Consider the following 21,020-nt stretch of genomic DNA (forward strand, 5'->3'; position numbering starts at 1 on the left):
GGCGGCTTTCAGTAACTGTTAGTTCTGGCTAAAAAACTAGGAAAGATGCTTCCATCCGCTCATTGCCATTTACTAAGCCCCCGATCCTGGTGCCTGTTGGTATTTTGGATCCGAGAGAAGCTTTAGGCTTTTTGCCACAACAGAGAGGCAGATTCATACAATGGAGTCCTTCCAAAAGTCCTCAATCGCGCTCTCTCTCTCACACACACACACACACACACACACACACACACACACACACACACACACACACACACACACACACACACACACACACACACACACACACACACACACACACACACTCCATCAAACAGTCACACTGTCATGGGCACACGATTAATTATTCAGCCACTAATTATCTCGTATACCCGGTTACATAAGTGAGGTTTCTTTTGTGAGTGGAGGGAAGATTGGACTTCTGAGGAGAACTTGCCGGAAGAGCAGAGCAAGCTTTTGAGAGAATTTCATCTGGTCTTGTTGCTGATGCAACTTCTCTGGAGCATCTGAAACTGCTTGCAAAATAAAGAATATCTATATTTGGTGTAGATAGAAAGATGGAGAAACAAAATGACACACACACGGAACCACTCAGCCATTTGTTTATTTGAATATCCACTAATAAACAGGTGATAATTTGTGATAAATATGGACAAAGGACATTTGTGTTAATTGAGCAAGAGATGCTTAGCTTCACCAGTCTCTCATCTCTGCTTTACTCATCCTCTCCCCTCCTATTCTCCTTCATCTCCACCTTTCTCTCCCTCATCTTGCTGTAGCTCTTACATAGGCTTTCTCTTTTCTTTTTTCTGTCATGCTTTTTTTGTGACAGAAAAGATTTGTTTTGTTTTTACCTCCTTCTCTTTCCCTTTCCCCTTCCATGACTTTTATTTTGCTTCAACATTTCCTTAATTATTATTACGCTGCCTCTCCCCCGCTCTCCTTTAGTGTCATATCTTCTTCCATCCCCCCCCCCCCCCCCCCCCCCCCCCCAACTTCCTGAATCTTTTTTTTATGCTCACTCGTCTCTCAGTGTGAGGCCGAAACAAGTCACACAAATACTGAAGACGTTGAGAAGGACAGCTGGGCATTTTAAGATGGATCTAGAAGGAACTCAGCATGCATGACAAACAAGCAATCATTTCTCAACAATCATTTCTCAGCCTCTTGGTTTTCAATCTTTCATTTTCAAGTGGACTTTAGACTTTACATTCATTATATAAACCCCTGTTTGGAACACCCATACTATTTACTATTTACTTTTCCCTAAGATTTGATCAGATAGCATATCGTCCTGCTTCCTTTCATGTATACCCCAGACTTGGGTGTACACAGTGATTCAAAAAATACATGAGGTGTATAAACATTAAACATTATTCCCAATTAATTAGACAACCGTGGACCATTACTTACAGGGAAGATAACGTCAGGTAATTGATTAAAACAAGTGGGACACCTATACTTTCATCACTGTCATGTCGCCCACACAAACACAGACACATGTGCAGGCTTCTTGTGACCTGACATAACCCCTCACAAGCTGTGCACAGAACTGCATAAACATTGAACAAGAACACTCGACAATTTGTTGACATTCACAGTACGTGCAGCTGAACATTTAAAATCGCCATCGTGGCATCATTTTACCTCAGGCTAGCCCACAACCTACTAGGGGTTTAGGGGCGGCGGGGCTCAGTGTTGTTGCTAGAGTGCAGGGGAACATCACCTTTCATCAACAGTGACCACACTCCCCCGTCCCTAATGTGTCTAAACCGATCTGGGATGTGAATGAATACCCCGCATGCCTCTGACATCATGGAGTTTCCACTGCTGTGCTCAGCTCACCTCAGAGATATCAACTTTGATATTTCACACCGTTGGCTCACAAGCAGGGGTTCCCCGCCCACCACCCCTCCTAACCATAGATGGACTCTAAAGAGTTTGTGTGGTGGTGAGGTTTTTGGGGGGGGTTTCACCTGGTTAATCAAAGGTCAAATTTTCAGCAGTTCATGTTGACTAAGAGTAACTGTAAACTAATGAAATAACTAGAGAAGAGCTTTAAATATTAGCTGGTATAGTGGCTGTAAGCATCATTTTGCACCCATTTTTATTGAATATCAATGTAGATACAGATAATCTGACTGAGCTGTAACCAGTAAATTATATATTCCAACATTATTTTATCCAGGGTAGTTTCACTGAGAGGTTACCTCTTATTTGCAGGAATGCCCTGATCGCTTTCAGATGAGTCTCTCTCTTACTCACACGGTTCAGCGTTTACCCCACTACCACACCTGTAATATCATCTGACACACTATCATTTGGGTTAGCACCCATCTTAGGCAGTCAGCTTGATGATTTACTGTAGGTTGTTATTAGTTGTGGAAAATCACAGAAATCTCTATGGGTGTCATCTGAAGTTGTAAATGTATTACTTTTTCTGGGGAGTATCTTGAAATATTGAGGTAAGAACTATCCTGATTCCGACTTTGGTGAGGAAATGTTAGTGCTCTTTTTTTCACGTTTGGCAAACCACAGAGGAATTCTGCCTTATTTAAGCTGATTACCTCAGAGGTTTCCTTTCCTGTGGTGTCCGTCCACAGTTGGGAAAACCGCATGTAATGCCTTTCCTTGAATGTCAAAGGCCTTGTCAGGTCAGACTTTCAACCTGATACCACTGTTGTAAAAAATGTCTGACTGTGCAAGAGCAAACCACCTCCATGTTTGGCCAACATTCATCTCTGCATTCCTATTTAAAAAACAAACAAACAAAAAAACTTGTTTGTTAGTTATGTTTGCCTTAAATGCACAAACAGTTTGTGAATGTCACAAACAGGTGACAGATGCTCACCACAGTTTGTTTTTGCAGATTTGTTATGAGTGATACTTTTTAAGACCAGGACTCATATTTTCCATCACACGTGCACATACTCACACAACCAGACGAATGAGGTGATATGACACCTCTAACTTTAGCCTCCCTCTCTGCTGCTCTGGATAATCCAGTTAGGATGTGTTCTGTGGCTATCAGGAGGTTTTAGCTTCCTTACTTCCAGCTGGAGAAAGAACAGACTCCAGGCTCCAGGCTGGCCTGCTATCCTGAAAAAACCTTTGTCACATAAACACACATACCACAAAGCGTACACCATGGAATTTGCCCCACGCATGCATATGCAGACTGATATATAAATAATACACCCTTTTGTGTGTGTGTGTGTGTGTGTGTGTGTGCGTGTGTATAAAGTTCAGAGGTTGCAGGGGGCACTATCTGATGTCACGGACCCAAAATGAGTGTTGTGTCCTTGATGACAACCTGGCAACTATAACTGTCGTGACAACCCCCAGGAATGAGTGTGACACCCCCTTCCTCAGAGCTAGGTCATGTAACACACACATAGTTGCATCAGTGGGGAGAACCCCCTGGAAAATGAGCCTGGTTGCATGGAGTTGAATAATAGGAAAGCTCAGCACTTGTTTCCTTTGTGGGTGGCGTCACCATCTTTTGGCATCGTCCATAGTTCATAGTGTTTCTGAACCTTTTTGAGCTGGAATTCTGAACATTCCCTCCAGTCATGTCTTGTTTGTCAGGATGTCTTTCCTCCATATTTTCCAAAGTTGTTGCAGTTATTTGGCACATGTACTGTCAAGTAAGATTAAAGATGTCTAAAATAACCAGTGGAGCCTGTGTAATTAAACTCTCAGACATTCTCTGATATTCCAGCCATCCATAAAGAAAGTGTTCAACTATTTGAGTATGACAAGCAGTGCTGACATATTTCTTTTCTCGTGTTGAAGCCAACGTCATGGGGAGAGCCATCAGGGGACGGCACAGCTCCAGCCCTCTAATGTGTGGAACAGACACACATTTGTGTGCATAAGCAGCTCTGATGTCAGTGGTAGTGTGTATTTGGCACTTGGCTTTCTTGCAGCTCAACATTTTAATGTATCTGTAGCCATCTTTTCTCCTTGTCAACGCTTGTTTTTTGTTTTTAAATATTTTATCAGTTTTTTTCTCATATCTGCTGCCTTTCAGTTTCCCTTGCATATCTATGTGTGAATTAATGCCTGCTATGGATATACAACATAAGCTCTTGTACAGTGTACACACACACACACACACACACACACACACACACACACACACACACACACACACACACACCTCTCTGAATAGGTCACAAATGTGTTGTTTAGTGTGTGAGCCTGCCAACTGGATCGCACACACTCAGGCACACATGCACAAGGCTTTTGGAGAGTGGTAATTAGTGGAAGCAGCAAGGTGATAACAAGCGCCAGCCTCACGTTTGCAACAAAGGTGTTGATGCCAACGTGCTGTTGGAAGTCACAGCCCCACTTATCACACCCTCTGCCTCTTCTCAGACATTGGATACAGATGGGGCTTTGAGGTGCATTAAGGTTATTGTGGCCACCCTCCTGTGCTGTCGAACTAGTGTACTCCATCCTCAATCGTTTTCAGTTATTTACATATTTGAGCTCCCACCTTGAGAGTTGACGCCACAGTAAAAGCAAAACTAAGCTGCATTTAGAAAAAAAAGTGTTAGAAAACTTAGACATGATCCTTCCTCTAATTGTGCAACAGAAGGTTCTTCTTCACATTCAAAAACAGACTCCAGTTCACAGATTGTTCTATAACACTGTCTTTTTGTATTTACATATGTAGCAGATGCCATTTCTGAGGGAAAAATGCAGCATAAGTGTGCAATATTCATGCGGTTGTGTTCTCACTGGCTGGTGGTGAATGTTAAGACCACACCTCCAGTTAATCAGAGTAGCTGCTTATGGATAAGTCAGATTTAATGTTAATTATTCTGAAACTGCTTGCTGGAGGGCAGAGAGAGAGAGAGATCTGGGCTGTTAAGATGGATGTGAAGAAATCTGAACAAGTTTGGGTGAATGAAATGTCACAGTTATAATAAAGAGTGTGCATACTGAGTGTATTTATGAAAATAATGCACAAAGGGCCTTAAAACAATGTCTCTGCCACAGCTATGGATTCATCTGTTATCTTTAACCTCTTATCCAGTTTAGGGTCATTGGAGACAGGAGTCTATCCCAGTTAAGATTGGGTGAGAGGTTCGGGTACGCTCTGGACAGGTGTCTCTGGACCAACACAGAGAGACATACACAGACAGACAACCATTGACACTCGCATCCACACCTACGGGCAATTTAGAGTCAGTATTTAACCTAACATGCATGTCTTATGACTGTGGGAGGGAACCCACACAACCACAGGGAGAACATGCAGATTCCAAACAGAACCACACTTTAAAGCGTAAGGTATTAATGCAATGCAGACTAACCCACATGGATTTACCTTTACTGCAGTGTAGTGTATATACCTCCTCCAAGTCTTACTCCTACTGCCTTATTTCCTTCTTCATCTTCTCCACCCACTCCTCCTCCTCTTCCATCTACATGATCTGTGAGTCATCTGATCCAAAAGGTGTGATGCTACATTCAGGTTTTTCACATTCAGATTTGATTCTCATCTTATCTCGCTATATGAAAGGCTATCTTCACTTTTCTTGTGTCCTCTTATTATTGCCTTGGCTTTCATCCCTCGGTCACTCTGAGATGAGCTACAAGTTGAAACCTGGCTGTTGGTGGTGATTGTTTTGTAGGCGGATGTCATGTCATAATAGACCTCGACCTCTGATCGCACGATATGTGAGCACCATATGGTCCTTTTAGAGTGGGAGGTTTTTAACTCCGCTTGTGGCTCTGTTGAAGATTGCACATCAGCTTGATCAAATAGAGACTGTGTGCTTGTGCATGTGTGCGTGTGCTCATCTCAGTCTCATCAATCACAGGAGGCAGTCCCAGTCACAGCAGTCTTTGTTGTCATGATATCAGCTGGCTGTTTAATCACATGTTGTTGCTTTATTGATCACACTGTCATTTACTCGTGCTGAAAAACATATTGACAATTTGAGTCATCGGAGACGTGTTGGATTTCCTTTGCTATTTCCTCATCCTCATTCATTCTTCGAAAATGTTTTATTTTATATTTTCCTCCCCAGTTTAATTTTTCTTCTCTCTTTCCTCAGGCTGTGGAAACAGCAGTATGAGCAACGACATGTACACAGCGGGCTACCACTCCATCACCAACATTGACTACTCCACAGTGTGCATCAATAAAATGAGAGCCAGGTACAGTGACTGCCCAGGTATGACCTGGCATCAGATGGACGTGCGCAAGCTCAGCTTCCCTGATGCATCCTTCGACGTCATTCTTGAGAAAGCCACACTGGATGCCATCATGGTGGAAGAGAAGACACCTTGGGAGGTGTCCCCTCAGACTGCCTGTTTTATTCACCAAGCACTCACACAGGTATTTTTTTTTTTGTAAATCTTCACTAATGTTGAATATTTTGTGAATTTGGATTATGGTGTTTACTGGAAATTTGTGCCAAACTAAATTCTTTTCATGAAAAACACCAGTGGGACACAGCAACACTTTGGCAGCAAAGTGTTGCTGTGTGCCCCCATGTGCGTGTGTACTGAAAACTCTCAAAATATTTCTGTTGAAAGACCATATCCATTCAGCATATTAAGTGGCTCATTACAGTTCAGTTGTTTTCCAAAAAAAATAAAAATGTACAGCACCAAATCTGTTAGCAACATCCACATAGTTTTTCCATCCATAGTTTTTGCTAAGTCACAAATGCAGGCAGCCCCCCCAAATTAGAGTACAGAGAAGCATTCATATGTGCACAGGGTAGGCTTCCGACAAAACATGCTGGCTTAAACAATGGGGAAAAAAGGGACATGGCAACGGATTGTCCCTAAATGGCACTCAACAAAATGATCTCAAGCAAATACACTTTGACGTGCTGATGAACACAATGGCTTGCATCGTATTTTCTTACGGAAAAATACAGTATAGTGTAAGTTATTGTGCAGTTATGATTTTATAAAAAATGACCGCACCATTAAACAAATATAGAATAACATCAAATGCAATTCTATGCAGTTCTTTTTAAAATCAACAATTAATGGTGAGAAATCCTCTGGACATCATAAAAAAGCTTAAGATGGGTCTTTTAGCTCCCAGGTCTGTCCTTTGGTTGGGGTGGAGAGTTAATGGAGACAGTTGATTTTGTTCATATTTCAGAACGTCTTATTTGCTAAAACAGCTTCTGTAGTTTGGGTGGAACATGGAAACTGAACCAACGTAAAAGATTATTGTACACAGGTTCCGTTTTACAGGTCCTTACTCTCTGTCAGTACTACAACGGTATCTTAAAAGATGTGATTATTCGAATGCTCTGCCACAACAGTTTTATGTGTAAATGACTTCTCTCTGACAGTGTAATTGGTAATAGTGGCACTTTACATTTCCACTTTATCTCTGCCACCCATCAGTTAACTTACACTCTGTGTTAAGTGCCCTTCAGGTGCTGGCTGTAGCTCTAAACTAATGCCATGTCAGTGTGACAATGAAAGTGTTTTGGCTATGAGCCATGCTTCACTGTGACACACTACGACAAGAGAAGGAAGCCATCAACTAAAGCTGTAGGCTTTTGAACTCAGAATGAGAGAGAATTACTCATGATGTACTCACTGTGCATTTGAAGCACTGCTAAGTGATTTACAATTGAAAGTTTAGCTTGTAATTGTAGGTATTGTTTAGACTCGATGGTCAGACTGAATGTATAATTATTATTATAGCAAAGGCAACAGTGTATAAGTTCAGAATGTGTGAGTAACGTTAATAGAAACAGCTTGAGAGGGGTAAGTACAACAAATGGCAGAAATTCAGACCAAAAAAACACTGGCCTTTTTACTGGGCGTGTAAAAGTTTCCTTTTTTTTTTCCTCAAAGTTTCAAAAGTGATTATACTTATAAATTGAATGAATCAGTCCCTTCGCAAAATTACCTACTTCCATGATATCTACACCAAAATTGCGATTTAAGAGATCCTAAAAACATTGCAACATGCATCATAATTTTTTACAAAAGCTGTCATTAAATCAGGCCATGTAGGTGGCCACAATTGCCAAACACAGGACCGATGGAAAGATGGATAAATGAATGACTGAAACACTATTTGGATATTTGAATCCCTCTAAACTCAGCTTTTATTGCTTCGTGCGTATCCAGAGACGAACTTGACTCGTGAAGTAAACGTAATACTGTGCGGTGTATTGGTCAAAATTTCAAGCATAATGTTGGATAACCGAAACATGCACATGCACAAAAAGGAGACCATGTCCTGGGTGTTTTCCTCTAACAGAAGGAAGTATTAAAAAGGGATCAGTGAGTGTGTTTGGGGGACAGATGGGAGGATTTGACTTCCTTTCAAAAGAAGTGAAGCTGAACTCACAAAGCAGCCTCATTTGAGGGCTATTACAGCAAGACAGTCGAGTTCGTTCACTCATAATCACCTGCTTCCTTTCACACCATCCCTTTTTCTTTTCACTTCTGCCTCTCACTTCGTTTTTCCTTCATTTCCACTTTGGTACCTCTCACCTGCTCTGTTGTAATGGCTGTGTGATGAGAGTAATGTGCGATTGTTCATGTTGTCTTCCTGAGTGTTGTGCATCTTTATGTGTGCAAATACTGAAATGTATGTATAATCACGGAGAAGTCGATAGTTTTATGCGCTGGTGTATTTTTGCTCTCTCTGTGGTTTGCATCGGGTACAGCAGTCACGATTCTTGTTTGTGTATCCGTGTGTGTGTGCAGGAATGTGGGAGGTGGGTTCAGAGCCTACTTTCATTTCTCGCAATAAACAAACTGAAAAATGGGGACGTGGAGAGAGATGAGAGACAGGGGTGGAAAGAAACTGAAAACAGTTTAGGAGAAATGGCCTTACTTGGTGACGGAAAGAGTGATGAGAAGGGAGCAGTATCCTTAAGAATCTTATTGTTAAACTCTCAGACAGTGACGGAGGGAGAGGGGAGCTGCATGTTAGCATAGGAAATGGGAAAAAGATGTGGGGTTGGGGGCAGAGTGGGACACAATCTAGTGTGAGTGTGATGGACAGATAGCATAACAGGCAGAAAGAAAAGGTTATGGAGCAGAAAGATTGGAGCACAACTTATTCTCTGCAGTGGGTGTGTTTTTCCAACAAAAGCAATCATGTAAAGGGTTGAGAGTACTGATGACAATCCAAAAACGGCACATTAGTATGTTTTAAATTTAATATCAGCATGTTAAAATAACTGCAAACACATAACACATTAAGTTAATGACATACAGAGGCTGTTACCTGCACAGAACAAACAAACCAGATGCACTAGCAAATGCATCAAAATCACAACTGAAAGAAAATGTCACACAGTCATTGCTGGTTTGCTTCAAGGACACGTGCGCTGCGACTTATAGAGAATCATAGTGCAATGTGTGTAAGCACAAATACAGTTTTTGTTTCAGCTGCTAACATGCATGCACACAGACTCTCACAGGTCATGGTGCACTGAGGTGTGAAATTTATTTCACTGGCTGACACGCTGTGTGAATCACTCTTACTGTTGCTATGGCAACTCTTTAGTTGGACATCATCTCAGACTAACACTCCTAATTGCTAACCTTTCAGACCGGTTTTAAGAAGTAAAAAGTAGTTTCAAGGGATAGTTTTTTTTATAGTTTATCTTTAAGTCCCATTTAAAAAAAAAAATAATAAAAAAAAAAATACTCGTTTTTTCTTTCTCCACTATGCAATCTCAGAATCAGCTTAGGGGCAGTGTTCCTGGAGTCTTTTTAAAAAAAAAAAAAAAATGTATTTATTCTTCCTGGCTCAAGGGCACTGAAGTGTAAATTGCTGACAACACAAGGTCTGAAAATGTAGCCTAGTTTACAAGTGTTGTAATTCTGCAGAGTGTATTGGTGAACGAATCTGAGTTAAAGCCATGTCGCTCCTTTGTGTAATAGGAAATGCTTGCTGATTAATTACAGATACAGTTGATGTTTGAGTTGTTGGTGTTTGTTATAGACCTTGCAGGTTTGTACTCGTTGAAGAGACCCACTGTCAGTTATCCTGTACTAGTTGGGATAATGTATTGACTTCTTGTTTTAGCTCTCTGGACCCTGTACTGCAGTGTTGAAATGTTATGTATGATATGCCAAACAATGGCACAAAGGGAATACAAATCCACAAATTGACAGTCACTTCCAGTACACAGCAAAATCTCTTAACTGTATAAGGTAATATGAGCATCACCCAAAATATTTAGTTGATGTCACAAAAAAGCACCTCTTCCCTCCTGGACGTCTCTTCTCTGTTTTTCACGCTGGAAATCTCCCAGTGATAGCTGAAACTGAGTGCTATCACTGAGACCCACTCTTTTTCTTCTCGATAATGTTGCATAGTCCCGATGCCTATGTACAGCTTTACTGCAGCAGTAGCTGTTCCATTTTTGTTAGGCCCAGTTGAGGCAGAGCTTAGGAAAAAGCTGATTTTTATTGCAGTGAAAATACCATTAGAAAACAAAAACGATGACAGAATTAACAAGGTGAGAAATTTGGTAATTACACTCTCTACATTTGTGTGGTCCTTTTTAATTTGTATTATTTTCTTTTTCTTCTTTTTTTTAAGAAATGCTTGATTATTTCAGATTTTGTTTATCATGCAACCTCACATGTCTAAGGAATCACTGCCTCAGCAGGGCTAATTTATTAGAAGACACATGATCGTTTGCCCACCCACCCATCACAGTGATGAGGCTCATTTCATGACATCATCCTGTGATGTTTTAATGCAAGGATTCATTGATATTGACTGATTGTTCCTGGCTCCTGCTGTGGAGAGTTTTGCCCCTGGTCCATTACCAGGAACCTTGGATGGCTGCCGGGAAAATGGCCCTGGAGTAACGCTCATACTAGGACACACATAAGCTCCAGTCTTATTTCCCAGAGTTTTGTATTGCTTGCATGCTCAAATCACACTGAGCCCTCACTGTGTGTGCATTTGTTGTTCAGTGTCTGCATTGTCCTTGCTGTTCGAACCTTTTGTGCCAGGATAAATGGGATTACGCCAATCCACTTTAGTCTCTCTCACTTTTCACACTGTTTTCCGTCTCACCCTCTTGTATGTTCTTCGCAAAATGTGGAAAAAGAGATGGATAAATAAAGTGCAGCATGACAGGGTCTGCTTAATATCTGATTATAATGCCTTAGATTATAGTCTGCAACTTACCCTGTAGTTATACCATATTTAGAGGGTACTCTTTTTTTAATAATGGTGTATCTATATATTAAATATAAATAATTGTAGTTACCTGGTAATAAGATATAAAGTTTGGGGAATAGATGAGTGTCAACCTGGGAATTAATCACAATTTATTTTGTAACTAATCATGCAACCATGTAAAGACAGTCTTTTTTTTTTTTCTGTGCTTTCCGAACAGCTTTCGGTTGTTTATTTATAGTAGACACCGTGAGACTAAAAACTACTGTAGTCAGGTTCTAAGAGGCTCAAGTTGCCTTTCCAAACCTTCATTTTAAGGCTGTGACACACCAAGCTGACGTTGAATAACTACAGGAACAAAGACCAACTGCTGTGCCTGCTAGCATCGGCTGCACTCTGGGCACTTGAACACAGCACAATAGCAACTGCTGACATTTCTCACATGTGAGAGAAAGTGGAAGACCTGTGACTGTGGATATAGAAACTTTAAGCAATGTAGTAACCACTAAGATTAGCTGTTCATGGCAATTCGTTGACGGTGGCACTTGAGGTCCCCTGACAGTGTATGATGGGAGTCTAACTAGCTGTGCAGGACATGCCACAAATTTAGGCCGACAGACGCTCACAGGCGGCCTGGCATTGGCCATCAGCCCACTGTCGGTTTGGTCCGTCATTGTCTGTCGGGGATGGCTATAATCTTGAATCTGTAGTTCTTAAAAGTCTAGGAAGATTTTCTTACAGGTATAGGATTTTAGGCCCAGTGTTACAGTAGGTGAATCTGTAAACTATGAAGCCAATTTAATTTTCAAAGCTAAAGCGTACATATTACATCGCTGCTTGTGCTTATTTTTATCTTGAAGCCTCATGAGCTTTTTCATCCCACATTTTTTATTTTTTTTTTTATATGCACACATATACATACATACATACTGTGTACAGGCATATGCGTTTCTAGCTGCAAATTTGTATGCGTGTAGATCTGAGTTGACATAAGCGCAGGCTGTGTTGCATTTTTACATCTGTATATACTTCTGTGTATGTGTATGCATGTATTTCTTCATTATATGTGTGCATCATTTAGAGTTTACCCTGTGTTTGTGTTTGCTGGCCCGATGAGCCCTCATATTCTCCAGCTCCAGTGGAGTGAAAGTAGAGCAGTAGAGCACACGTGAGGGAAAGGGACCGTGGGTGATTGCAATTCTGGTTGTGCATGTGTAGAGATGTCAGGATAGGATCAAAGACTGGGTGTGCAAGTGCATTTGCGTATGCTTTTCCACCTACGTGTTTGCCTCATGCAGTGTTTGTGTAAGTGCATAGCTTTATGAAATGTCTATGCATGTTCGAGCGAGTGTGTGTGTGTACACTCATCTTGTGTGTAGTTATGCAGACACATTTTTGTTTAATCCAATAGTTTTATGAACTTCAAAGGGCTGTTTGAGGGTTATAATCTAACCTAAACCTTTAATTGTTATTAGTGACATGTTCAGGTTGGGTGTTTAGCTGTGATGGTGAAGGTCAGGGTAAGGGAATGCACTATGTCAGTGAGGGTTTTTGCTGCTACAGAACGACGTGTGTGTGTGTGTGTGTGTGTGTGTGTGTGTGTGTGTGTGTGTGTGTGTGTGTGTGTGTGTGTGTGTGTGTGTGTGTGTGTGTGTAGGGACAGTAAGTGTGTAGAAGTGAATAGAGAATCCCTCAGTCCCTGGCCCTGGGGGCTTCCCTATAGTCACAGCTGGAACAAATATTGGGATTAGTATCCAGAGGCAGAAAGCACAAACATGTAGGGAGAGGACAGGGTATTAACACAGGACAGAGGACCAGAGGTACAGTGTTAAAAAGCTGAAAAGGAAGTAAATGAGACAGTTTTATCAACTGTGATGACCTACAGGAAATGTATTGTATCTGTGAAATGTTCTATTCTGTTAATACGATAATGTCTTAATACAAGTGTATCCAGAAAAAGTTGGAGCAATACCATACCAAGGGGTAAGCCCAAAACTAGGTAAACATTTAACACACAATTGCACACACTCACTGAGTGTCCTCACCAGCTTACCGTTGCCTAGACAACCGATATTGACTACAGAGCACTGTTCCTATGGAAACAACTGATGCCTAACCGAGAGAGATCATTAACTGTTATTACAGAATATGGGAGAGAGGGATGAGGAAGACCAGAGACAAGGGACAGGAAAAAAGGACATACAGGAGGATAATGAGGGAGAGAGGGAGAGTGCACCTCGCCAGAAGTGTGGTCAGGGGTTGCTGTGGTCCCCAACCTTTTTTTTTTTTTTTTTTAAATAAATGGATTTACCCAGCAGCCTTGTCAGATCAAGTTAAGAACCCCTTCATTAACAACGCATCATATTCTTATTTTACAGTGGACGGTGTAAATATTGTTACAACCTATTGACATAGTAGAATTGTGTTTGTTTTATTCTTCACTAGTGTGGTCAGGTATGCATTCGTGTCGCCAGAGAGAGGAGACGAAGAACAGAGATCGAGTGATGACCTAGTGGGTATGACCTAGCACTGAGCCTTAACTGAAATGTCATAGGGTGTTACATATGTTCAGGGTATCTGTCCATTACATTTAGGTATCTTTAATCATTTCTCCGACTTAGACCGTTCTTGGTTTTTGCTACGTTTAGTCAGCCAAACTAGCACAAACATGCACAAACAGGTGTATTTCTGCATGTTCTTTAAAGACACTTGAACAAAAACTGCCTACACTGTATACTTTTTAGATGTGTTCATTTGAATTTTTTATACAGGATACACTATTTATCCGTTGGCTGCAGCATCTGGAAGATTCTTCAATAGGATGCACTCTCCCTCCACATTTTACCTCACTTTTGTTCTTTGATCACAGAGGGCTAGAATACAGGAGAATCAATACAGGCCCATTTCTCTCAGGTCAGTGTCGGGGGAGGAAGGGAAACAAGGCTAGACTGAAATGCTTTTTATTTATCTGCCCCTTTTTAGTTTTACTGCTAAAATTTATCCTTCAGTTGCTTTTAATGAGGGTTTAGGTGTTGAAGTTAATTTTGCCTTCATTTATGTACATAATGACGTTGAAACGTGTGATGTGATCAAGTGTCATTTGGCTGCAACTAGTTTGCAATGCAACAATGCTTTGGCCATGGAAAAACTGAGGACATGAGCAAATTCGCAAGCTAATATTCACAGAACTGCTATTAGCCCAGAGTGGATGAAACTGTATAGGCAGTGTGGAGAGAGTCTGAGAGAAGCCATTTAAAAACAGACTTAGAAGCATTCAAAGAGACTGTGCTTTTACATAAAAAGCTATGCAGAAAATGTCACGGTGGACAAACTCATCGAGGTTTTTTACAAACAGAAAACCCTGGATGACGAGTGATCCCCTGGCCCTGAATGGAGCACGTAACCTGCCATTTAGGATGGGTAACAGCTCACTGCCAGAGCTAATCTGAGGCTTCTGTAAATACAGCAGATCAATCCCACATACAGTAGGGTCAATTTCTCGACTCTACTACATGTCTCTTCATCTTTTGTTTGCCAAACAATTCGCTGTCCAGTGAAAGCTGCTCCAGGTTGATAACAGCCTTGTGATCTTCTACCTGCGTGCCTGTCCCACAGCAGACACAGAGGACTTCTAAGAAACAGCTTTTCCACTGCTGGCAGAGGTCCACACGACATAATTCTGGTTCCATCTCAAGTGACCAAAATGACCTCCTCACTTTTGATCTAATGGACCAGAGCAGACAGCTAAAGTAACAGCAATTTGCTCTTTAAAGGAATGGATGAATAAGGAGAGGGCTCTTATTTAGACTCTTGAAGCTTATCCCTCTTGCCAAAAATATACTTGTTTCCTGCAGGTACAAACAGATCATGTAACTCAGCCGTTGTTGGCTGTGGAGTCATCTTGTTTCTGCTTTTACAAAATGGAGAACTTCAAGTAAGCTACTGCAATCTCTAAGATGTTGTCACCAGATGATTTGTAAAGATTATATTTTAGGCTTCATCCAATCCCGTCCAGAATTTTACTGTATGCATAGGATCATGTTTCTGCTAATGTTTCTGCAGCTTAACAGATGGCCTATGTGGTTATATACAAAAGAATTCACATTTTGTTTTAGAACCTAAAATGAAAACCCAAAAAACTGAATTTTTTCCAGGTGGATTTATGGTGGAACCACCTTTTGCTTTAATTTCAGCCTTGAGTCTGTTTGGATTCTTCTCTTCCAACTTTGCACACCTACATTGAGCAGTTTTTACCCACTCTTCCTTGCGGAACTGTTCAAACTCAACTAAATTGCAAGGTGACTGGTGGACTGAAGTCTTCAAATATTTACATTCATTTTCAGTGGGCTTCAAGTCAGGGCTCTGACGAAGCCATGCAATGATATTCACCTTGGTCTTCTTTCAGCCATTATATGGTCAATTTGGCTTTGTCCTTTGGGTCGTTGTCATGTTAAACAGTTAACCTTCTTTCTATTTTAAGCTGTCTGGCAGAGAGCAGCAGGTTTTTCTGAAGAATTTGACAGTACTTGGTTTCGTCATTTTTCCCTTTTATCCTAACAAGTGTCCTATGCAGATGAGAAACAGGTTGCTACCACTATACTTAATGTAGATATGGTTCTTTAGATGGTGAAATGTATGGTCTTTCTGCCAGTTACCATTGATGCTTAAAAAGTTCAATTTTGGTCTTGTACAGCATCGTTTTTCCATTTGGCCTTAAAATCTTCCAGGTGCCCTTTATCAAAACTCAAATGAGACTTAATTTAGTACTTTCTTGATGAGGGTGTTTTTTTGTTTTTGTTTTTTTTCCTTGCCATCATTCCATACAAGCAAGAATTGTGACATTTTAGATTGTTGTAGGATGCAAACCGTGAACACTGCGATAAAACTCTGTAACTGTCCACTTGGTAGTTTCTCTGACCATTTTCTTCCTCACACTGCTACCCAGTTTGGAGACGCGTGGGTATAGGGCAAATCGCCCCCATATATGCAAAGTCTAACATGCCATACAGTCTGTTCCAAAATACAGTCATGACCAAAAATATTGGCACCCTGGCAATTCTGTCAGAAAATCCAACCCTTCTCTCAGACAATTGTTCCAATTGCAAATGTTTTGGTATTCACGTGCTTATTGTTTATGTTTGCACTGGAACAACATAAAAAAAACTGAGAATAAAAGTCAAACTTGTTAACACAGAACTGGAGAAAATTATTGGCACCTTGTCAAAATTGTAAGAGAATTTCTTTTCAAGCATGTGAAGCTCCTGTAATTTGTATTTAGACACACCTGGGGCAAGTAACAGGTGTGGGCAATATAGTAATCACACATGCAACCACTTAATATGGAGAAAAGTTGAATCAACCTCTTGTGTTGTGGGTCACACTGAGCATAATAACACAGAAATAAGTGTAAAGAGTTGTCTGCGGATTTCAGAGAAAGAAAATGTGGAAAACCATGGATAATCTCAAGGCTACAAGTCCATCTCCAGAGATCTTAATGTTCCTGTGTCCACTGTGCAAAATATCATCAAGAGGTTTACAGTCCATGGCACTGTACTAACTTCCGTGGACGTGGACGGAAGAGCAAAATTAAGGAAAAGTTACAACAAAGGATTGTTAAAATGGTGGATAAAGAACACAGATTAACCTCCAAACAATATCAAGCTGATTCAAGCTGGTTCAAAGATGTTTTGGGGTTGCTTTGCTCCATCTGGCACTGGAGGCCTTGACTGTGTGAAGCGTATCATGAAATCTGATGGTTACCAAAATGCAGTGAATTTTGTGAGTTCTGTGTGAATTTTTATCAAGTTTGACTTTTCTTCTGTTTTTTTTGTGTTGTTCCAGTGCAAACATAAACCATAAGCATGTAAATACCAAAACATTTGCAATTGGAACAATTCTCTGAGAGGAGGGTTGCATTTTCTGACAGAATTGCATTTGTGGCCATGACTGTATGTAGAAAACATCTGTTTGTATTACACTGCTTTTTTTCCCCCTGCAAGTACCAACGAATGTAACAGAAGTGGTAATGGAAAAACAAGGCCCAATGTCACACAGGATCATGTTTTTTCTTTTTTTTTCCCACCTTTGCAGTATCTAGGCCGAGCGGGAAGCTGTTGATATGTTTTCGTGTCACCTGAGTGAGTAGCCTGAACAACCAGGGTGATTGTGTGACTAATTTCTGCACTTCTAACCCCAGTGATTTTTAAGTGTTAAGATGATTGTGTACCACTTCATTTGAAGGGGACATTTATCTCAGGTGAGATTCTCACTATATCCTTAACACCCATACTGTTTTATTTAATTTAATATAAATTGTGAGATTCAGTTTCAGTCTGTTTAGCCACTCTCCTGGTCTGTCTCAAATATGTTTAAGGTCGCAAAACTGATTCTTGACAACCCCCAGATAATTGTACATTTATTTAACTGACACCTCCCGAAAGGGTGATGCTGTGACAGTGACGTGTCCACAACACAGTAGCTGCCTGCAGAGTTTTGGCAGACGCTGCACCTCACACACATACAGTATGAAATTGGCATTATGATTACTGTATGCCAACAGAGTGAAGCTATGTGGACAAATGTGTAAATAAGAAAAAAAAAAAAAAGAATGATTAGAAATAGTCTGCCACCCTGGGCAGATGGAACTGAAGATGTAAAATAATGTAATCATAAGAGCATAGATGAATGGCATAGATGAACATAGATGAATGGCTATATGGTTGGATGGAGAGTGGGATCGTCAGTAATGGTACTAGTAAATTGTGATTTACTATTCTGAAACGGCATCTTAATTTGGCAGGTATAGCTGATATTGTGTAATGTCGTAATCCATGTCGTAGTATTTCTCATCACTTTTTTTTTTTTTTTTTTTTTTAAATCTTAATGAGGAACGGAGCTTTCAAAACCACCTGTGACCCAAACTCATTGAACAGCGAAGACATCTTGGTGGAGATATTTTCTTCCAAATGTTTCTGAGTGAGGCTCACCCTTTTAACCAATCAGTGAAGTTTAATTCTTTCTGCTTAGTTAGTATGCTGTTGAGCATTCTCACTTATTGTTATTTCTTGAGGAGTACCTGAAGCACTTTGCCGAGTCTGCTGGAGTGCAACAAATCAAACAAATTGTAGCAGTGCTAGCTTATGTTATATATTGCAGTTTTAATGTTACAGATATTTTAAGATTTAATTTATTAGTTTTTAATTCAGGATTTCCACTATGTGGATTTGATTTCTCATGGCAAATAATGTTAATAACAAAGTTAGCGATCACACCTGTTGTTTTAAAGTAAACGTTTGAGATTATGGGAAAATATACTTTCTTTCTTGCTGAGAGTTGAGAAGAGTGACATCGCTGTTTTTTTATGGCAGATGTAAAGCTACTGCCAGCAGTTTGTTAGCTCAGCAGTAAGGCCAATATTAATGAGTTAATGGTGACAAACACTCCTGGCTGCATTGGCTTTTGTCTGGGTTGACAAGTGGCACTTAAACACTATATATTACACTATAGTATATACGATACATATTCTATGACACTTGACCAGATAGAACAGCAACGTTCTCCCTTCCTGCGTTAGCTGCAAAGAGCACCCTTTCTCTATCCATCATCCTTTATAAAGGAACATACAGATCATCCTGACCAGCTGCATTACTATGTTGTATGCAAACTGGGACTCCAGTGTGACTGCATGGTCCTACAGTAAATTGTCACCACAGGTGTAAAGATCATCTGCACTCCCCTTCACACACAATAATGTTCAAGGTGAGCTGCATCAGCAAGGCACAAGATTCACGAGCATCCGTTCAAACACAGTCTCTGCAACAGCTTCCTCACCCAAGCTGATTCACTGTGTGTCTAGTCTATGTATTTGCATGTCTGAATATCCTACTAGTTCTAGTCACACATAAATGTGGATTACTGTTTATGTTACACTGTTGACATAAACTCAGTGGCTTTGCTTGAAACTGTGTGTGTGAGTGTGTGATTTACAGTGATTGACAGAGATTAAAACTATGATGGTAGATTATGTGCACCACACTGGGGAATAAATTTTATTTCTGTAGCAGAATAAAAGAAAATTAAGAAAAGGATTATTCACATTCTTTCATTCAATGACTTATTCAATGATATCTTTGATTTGAAATGAAATATTTTTAATACTTAAGCATCAGAGAAAACGTACGTGTGTGTGTGTATGAGAGAGTGTGTGTCTGTATGCACCCATCTTGTCCTGTAGTGCTCCCTGCCAGTTGCTGCCCATATTGTCTCTCTCTGAATGTAATACACAACATGTTCTCTGGCTCTCTGAATGACAGCAGTTAAATAAACTATAACAACAAGCTGCTACCTAACTTTAGACAAAAACAGATTATAGAAATAGATGGAGATGAGGAGGGGGTGGTGGAAGAATCACATGCAGTGTCGCTACTGGTCACTCTGATTCCTGGGGAATGTTCCTTTAATCAGACATGTGAATGCAGACATATTTTGTCATATTTTGTCCCTCATATTTCCATAACCCATCTATGCTGATGACACACAGCTCTTTGTGTCCTTTCCACCGGATGACTACACTGTCTCATCTGCCTATCTCTCCGACATCTCTGCTTGGATGAGAGAGAGACATCTTCAGCTCCACCTCTTCTTCTCATTTGCTCATGACCAACTTTCCATAGCGTTTGTGGTTACCTTTTTCTTCGTGGTTTTCGGTTTTGAAAATGCTCTTTTATGTGACAAAGTATTTGGATAGGCTCTTGCCCCAGTCTCCAGTATTGTTGACATGGCAACATTCACTCATGATTTCTATAGGATGTGGTTATTGAAACCTCAAAGTTAAGCAGACACTGTATGGTTTCAACCTGATTTTTTTTTTTTTTTTTTTTTTTTTAAACCTATCTTGCAGTGTGAGAAAGTCTTCAGTTGAATTTCCCACCTGACTACTGTCAAAATACATTTTATAAATGGAAGTAAACTTAATCTTAACTAATGTAATCTTCTGAAACTGTATTAAACTGTATTATACACACTGCTGTTGTATAAAACAAAACTTTGCTGAAGAAGACTGATGATAATCTCTGCATCTTCATGCCACCTGCACCTCCATATTATTCTTTTAGTTCTTGTTCCCCTTTTATAGTCACAAAAATGCCCTGTGCCAATGTTCAGTTTGAGCTCCTCATTGCAGCTGAGTGACTGACCAATACAGTTCAAGCTGTGAAGTCAGAAGTTCTGAGCAGGAAGACTATCATCTATCTATCCATTCGTCCATTATCTTAACCACTTGTACTGTTCAGGCTCTCGGGGGACATACACAGACAACCATTTAATAACCGTGTGTTTTTTGGACTATGGGAGGAAACTGTGCTACCTGGAGAAATCCCATGAATGCATGGGGAGAACATGTAAACTCCACACAGAAAAGCTTAAAGTCGAATGACCAGGGATTTGAATCTGGGACCTTCTGCCTATGAGGCAGAAATGCTAACCACTCTCCCACTGTGCAATTTCACACATAAAAATCAAAAACTGATGTCCTTTTCATTCTGAATACCCTCACTTTTATTCCCTCTTTAAACCTTAAACCATCACTGCTTCAGGCATAACAGAGCCTTGACCTGTACCTAAATACATTATTATTCTCATCCATATTCTCAGCACTTGAGAGAGGGCACATTTTTCTCATTTCTAAAAATCCAAAAGTCAAATTGGTCCTCACAGAGCTAGAAAGAGTAGAACACAGAGACAGTAAGTGTAACTGTGTTCGGCTGTAGTTGCAGCTATCAGCCATCACAGTGGTTATGTAATGTTTGCTGTACTCGGCCGTCAGACGAGTGAGATGAATGTCAATGAGGCTGCTTCCTTCCTCTCT

General features: G+C 40.4%; 1 protein-coding gene across 1 annotated transcript in view; it reads left to right on the top strand.

Moving 5' to 3' along the window:
* ece2a (endothelin converting enzyme 2a) overlaps positions 1 to 21,020 on the top strand; it is a 71,731-nt gene that overhangs the window by 22,961 nt on the left and 27,750 nt on the right. Inside the window, exon 3 of the mRNA XM_067529415.1 lies at positions 6,072 to 6,355. Coding sequence (XP_067385516.1) covers positions 6,072 to 6,355 — 284 coding nt within the window. The remainder of the gene's footprint in view (positions 1 to 6,071; positions 6,356 to 21,020) is intronic.

Source organism: Channa argus, chromosome 14 (assembly GCF_033026475.1).
Source record: "Channa argus isolate prfri chromosome 14, Channa argus male v1.0, whole genome shotgun sequence".
Lineage (NCBI taxonomy): Eukaryota > Metazoa > Chordata > Actinopteri > Anabantiformes > Channidae > Channa > Channa argus.